A 5594-nucleotide genomic window follows, 5' to 3' on the forward strand; every position below is an offset into this window, starting at 1 on the left:
AACTGAGACAAAGGAAGGTTCAGTGACTTGCCCAGCCACGAAGGCTCCTTCCAGCTCCGGATCCCACGGACGGGTCGGGGACCGGTTTCTTCTTTTGTAAAATGAAGGGTTGGGATGGCTTCTAACAGTGTAGTCACCGTCCAAATGAAACCTTTCTGGGCTTCTGTGGGCCTGGGTGGGGGGGCGGGGATCAGGGGTAGGGTACTGACGCACGCTGGTGGAAGCGTGGGGTAGAGCAGGGACTCGGGGCCGGGAGAGTAGGGCAGGACGTCCCTAGGGATGGGAGGCGGCGGAGGTAGAGGGTCGGAGTCTGATGCGGCGAATGTGGCGGTGCGGGCCAATCCCGGACGGGTCCCGCGTCCCCGCTAGCCAGGCTCGCTTCTCCCCTTTAGATAGCCGACCAGCCTGCGTCCTGGACTGCTCAGTGGAGGAGGAAGAGGAGGAGGAAGACTACGAGGAGGAAGACGAGGACGACGAGGACGACGAGGAGGTTGAAGATGGGGAGAAAGCAGAGGCTGAGGAGGATGAGGATGTGCCGGGGCTTCGAGGGCAAGGACTCGGACGGCAGCGGCGGCGGCTGCAGCGAAGGCGTCGGGGGCCCTCGAAGCCGGAGACCCCGGAGTACCGAGGTGGCGGGGGCATCCCGGCGCCGGCCCCGGGCCCCGAGGGCTCCCAGTCGCCGCGGCCCCTCAAGCGCAGGCGGCCCCCAGAAGGCAGCAGCTGCGCTAAGCCCCGCCGGGCACGCACAGCCTTCACCTACGAGCAGCTAGTGGCTCTGGAGAACAAGTTCAGGGCCACGCGCTACCTGTCAGTCTGCGAGCGACTCAACCTGGCGCTGGCGCTCAGCCTCACAGAGACGCAGGTGAAGATTTGGTTCCAGAACCGCCGCACCAAGTGGAAGAAACAGAACCCGGGCGCCGACGGGCCAGCTGCGCTGCCCGCCCCACCGGGAGCCGCGGGAGCACCGGGAGCCGCAGTCCAGCCTCCAGGCCGCAGCCCCAGCCCGCCGGGCCCCAGCGCCCTGCACTTCCAGACGTTCCCTCCCTATTCCTCGGCCAACGTCCTCTTCCCGGCCGCCGCCTCCTTTCCCCTGACGGCGGCCGCGGCCGCGGCTGGGGGATCCTTTGCCCCCTTCCTTGGCTCCACCTACTTGAGCCCTTTCTATGCCCCACACCTCTAATCTACTCCCACCTCCAGGCGGGCCTCGGGGCCTCCGCTTAACTAGCGCCTTGGGGTGCTGCTTTGTGGTGGTGATATTCCGACTGTCCAGGAAGGGGCGTAGCGTCCCGTCCGGTGAGGTCCAGCCTGTCCTAGACTCCTACAAAACTGCGGGAGTAGGGGGACCCGAACTTCTGGGTCTCTTCTGCCCTAAGGATTATTGGTCTTTAGAATATTAAGGGAGTCCCAGGGATCGCATGGTCCGGCCGTCTTGTTTTAGATGAAGACACTGAGGTCCAGAGAGAGAGAGATCGCCCAAGAATTAAACGGCAAGGACAGATTTGAACCCAGTCCTCCGGCTCCGGCTCACTTTCCACGATATCTCGCGGTTTCAAGAACCAAGAGAAAAAAAGCCGGCTAAAGATCAACCGGGTCTGAGATGCTTCCACCCCTGCCCTCCGGCACCCCATTCTTTAATATTTTCTCTGCAGATGGAGGCTGCTGTTGAGAATCCTTGAGTTGGAAGCCACCCTCTGGGCGAGACAGCATTCAGACCATGCCTGGAGTCTCTTCTTACTCACCAGAGTGTCTGCTTTACAATACTAGGGAAAAAGATTCCTGGCATCAGAGACAGTTAGACCTGGAAAGTATGTGATACGTCGTTCAGCCCAGGGATTCTTGCCCTTTCGGGTGGGTCCTGGACGCTTGACCAGGCAAATCTGGTGAAATTTGTGGAGTCCTTTCGGAATCGTGCTTTTAAATGAATAAAGTCAAATACCTGGGCTACAAAAGAAACCCATTATATTGAAATAGTTCCACAAATCGTAGTTACAAAACCCCCAAGTTCATGAATAGCAGATTAAGAAGCTCCAATATAGTCCGATCTCTTTATCTGACAGAGAAGGGAAATGGCTTACCCAGGGTAGCAACCCAGGCTCCTGCCTCCCAAGCTGGCGTTCTTTCCTTAGCGCTCTGATGCCTCCTTCGAGTTCCCTGGATCAGTTGTCTTACCCTCAACTAAAATCGCAGACTTTTCCAGCTGGATGTGACTGGTAGAGATGATCTAATCCCCCCTTCCTAGGATTCAGGTCAAGGGAATAGGTGCTGTCTTCCCCTCTAGAATGAAACTCTTTGAAGGAGAGAAGAGACAGGAGCGAGCAGAGTAGGACCCTGGTTTGGGAGTCAGATGACCTGGGTTTGAGCGCCCACTCTGCCCCTTCTCCCTAGGAGACTTTTGTCACTTTCCCTTCCCCTCTCTGGGCCTCAATGTTCTCATCTCTCAAAGAATGAGCCAAAAGCAGAGGTCCCTTTCCAGCTCCAACTTGTGTGAGCTAGATGCTCCCAAGGTCTTTTTCTGCTCCATGCTCTAGCACCCCAAGGACCCTTCTCTTAGTCCCAAAACTCTGTCGGAGAAAGGATTCTGTTCTCATTGGGTTACACACTTGCATCTGTTTATTGGCCAACAAATGCCAGGAAAGTCAAATGCCCAGTGAAACTCATGGAAAGCTCTTGTCGACAGGGCAAACACAAGGTTATCCTAGTACAATATACGTCGCAGAACGATCAGTTTCTGAATGGGAAGATTTGGTTGTTCCTTGTGAAAGCGTCCCTAATCCTCTGCGGGTTTTTTTTTTTTTCCCTTCTAGCTCCACTTTTAGTTTCCTACAGAAAGGGCGTAACTCCTTTGCAGAAACCAGGATTATGCCCTCCCAAATTTCTGTCCTAAACTCTGTCTGTAGCCCAAATCTACACCAGTCATTTAGAGTAGCCATTTCTCTATTTAGGGCATATTGTGAACCAACTTCTGGGAGAAGCATTTGGGCACGGCTCCAAATGGAAAGAAGTTCAGGGAAACTAATAAAGTATTTATGTGTCCTCAGCATCGTCTTTGGTCAAGCTATTCCTCTCCTCCTCCCAGATTTGGGCCGAAATGTCCTCCTCTGTAGTATGGGGGAGGATGGACTAACTATCCATTCCTTTCAGTTCTAAAACGTAAGACTCTCATCTGAGCCCCAACACCCTGTGAGTGTTTTGATCGTCATGTGCAGAGGCAGCTGGGATTAGATTCAGGAAGGACCTTGGACATTTACTTAGCTTTCTGTCTCTGGATCAGCCACTTTGCCCCCATTAGCCTCAGTTTCATTATCTGTCAAAAGGCAATAACAGTACCTAGAGACGTGCCTCACAAGGTTGTTGTGAGGATCAGATAAAATGATCGATTTAAAGGCTTTGCAAACTTTCAGGTGCTGCTACGAAAATGTCCATTGTGATTATGTGAGGGTCTTGACAGATGAGTGCTTTAGAAGTAATTATGGTGGTCTCCAAGATCTTTTCCAGCTCTAGATCTATGGTCCTATGACCCCATAATTAATAAATGCACTGAATCCCTGATGATGTGCATAGTAAGGGAGTAAGTGGGCTTTAAAAAATTGCCCATCTGTTTAAAAAGCTATTTTGAAGTTAAAAGCATGTTTGTATTTTGACATGAAATGTAACTTTTTATTATTTATCTTTTTCTTTTTAACAAGTGCTGCTGTAAAGATCACTTTCTAAATTTCCATTCTGAAGTTTCTTTCCACAAATGAGATTGTAAATGGTTGTCTTTGTAACAAGTTTGGAAGGACATGCCTCACAGCCCCTGATTTCTTCCAGGGCTCCTTGACATCTTGCTTTTATATGGTGGGAGTATGATTTGTGCATTTCTAGTCCAGAGGCAGGAAGGTACAGGGAGAAGAGGGCTAAGCTGGAGTCAGCAAATCTGGATTTTCATCCCCTGTTGTGCCTCTTCCTGCCTGCCACCAAGTACTAAGACTCAGTTTCTTCCACTGTAAAATGAGGGGGTTGAACTAGGTGACAGATACTGTTCATTCTGCCCACTCCTACAGCCCTCTGATCTGCTTTCATTGGATCCTTGGCGAAGAAGCCAATGAAAGTCGGTCAATAAGTATTAATTAAGTACCTACTGTGTACCAGGTTCTGTACTAGGCACTGGAGACACAAAGAAATGCAAGGACAGTTAGGTGTTTACAATCTAATGAGGGAGACAATTTCTAAATAACTATGGACAAACATGATGTAGACAAGATAAAGTGGAGATAATCAACAGGATGTCCCAAAAGTTTTAGTGCAGTTTAAGGTTTTTGTTTTTTTTTGTTTTGTTTTGTTTTTTTTAATAAGCTTATCCCCATTTCAAAGGTTGGACAGGTGAGGCTCAGATAGGTGCCATGGGCAGTCAGTATCAGAACTGGGACTCAGCATCTAGATCTTCTGATTTCAAATTTAGGGTTCTTTTGATTAACCTACAATTGTCACTATGTCTGGAAGGCTCCTTTAGTTTGTTGGGTGCCTCCCAATTTCCCCCTTGCTTCTGTTTCACTGACCAATCCTACAAGTGATAAGCACACTCTGTTCCTAAGGAGAAGCTGCAGCATTGCCATCTTTAAGTATTTTATTCTTTGACTACTAGAAAGGGGAGGAATAGAATGAATGAAGCCCCGCTGGGGTTTCATTTATTTACTTATTTATTTATTCATTTTTGCCAAACGAGGAGACCGTCCCTTCTCAAGACTACCTCTGGTCAAGACAACACTTGTATTTTGCTGACATACAGGTTACCGCCATTTAGATTCTGAACCTTTTGTTCTTAGGAATAGCAGAGAGCTTCCCTCTTCTTACAACCAATTAAAATGCTCATTTTAATATATCTGTGATGTCAAATGAGATGTAGAAGGTCATGTTAGTCATTGAAACCTTCTTAAACCATCATGGCCTCAAATCCAACCTATAGCAGATGAGGGAGGTGCCTAACAGGCTCTGGGTGGGTGGGTAGGGACTTTCTGACTCAGTTTCTCTGATATTCCAGGAGTCATTTGATCTCTTCTATGTGTATATTTGTCTCCAGATCAGTCACTGTCCTCTCCTAAATTGTCAGCTATGGTGGGGGAGGGGGGAGTGTTACCCAAAGCAAAATTCAGATAGCAAGCCAGGAAATATATAGTTTTAGGAGTGCAGAGAGGACAGAGCTAGGCTTAAACAGAAATTCAGTTTTAAGTTTCTGTTTAAAATAATAAACAGAATAAGACTTTTGGGAAATGTTTCATCCTAAATATTCCACATATCAGAATGTAAAGAGGTTTGGCTATGTTGGTGATGGTGGTGGTAGGAGCTGAAAAAATGGGAAAGACTTCATTATTCCTGGACTCTGTGAGCTGGATTCATTCAGATCGTTTACTTTGTGCCCTAGGTTTTTGCAGAGCTCTGTTCTGCTGTCTCCTTTGGTCTCAAGATGTTTTGAAGTGTCTACTGACTTTCCAGTCTCCCTGAAGGGCAATTTTCTTGGTGTTTATCAAAATAAATTGGATTTTGTAATTATTTTTTGTTTAATTGTTGTTCACTGCTATTGAGGCCTTAAAAAATCAATTCTTTTATATTGAGGA

The 5594-nt window shown here is 48.5% G+C and overlaps 1 protein-coding gene across 1 annotated transcript; it reads left to right on the forward strand.

The window, feature by feature from the left end:
- Nucleotides 1-322: 322 nt before the first annotated feature.
- Nucleotides 323-1180, forward strand: NKX1-2 (NK1 homeobox 2). Its single transcript, XM_036735091.1, has one exon. It carries the CDS (start codon nt 323-325, stop codon nt 1178-1180), a length of 858 nt encoding a protein of 285 aa, XP_036590986.1.
- The last annotated feature ends 4414 nt before the right edge of the window (nt 1181-5594 follow it).

The sequence above is a fragment of the Trichosurus vulpecula genome, chromosome 8 (assembly GCF_011100635.1).
Source record: "Trichosurus vulpecula isolate mTriVul1 chromosome 8, mTriVul1.pri, whole genome shotgun sequence".
In the NCBI taxonomy this organism is placed as follows: Eukaryota; Metazoa; Chordata; class Mammalia; order Diprotodontia; family Phalangeridae; genus Trichosurus; species Trichosurus vulpecula.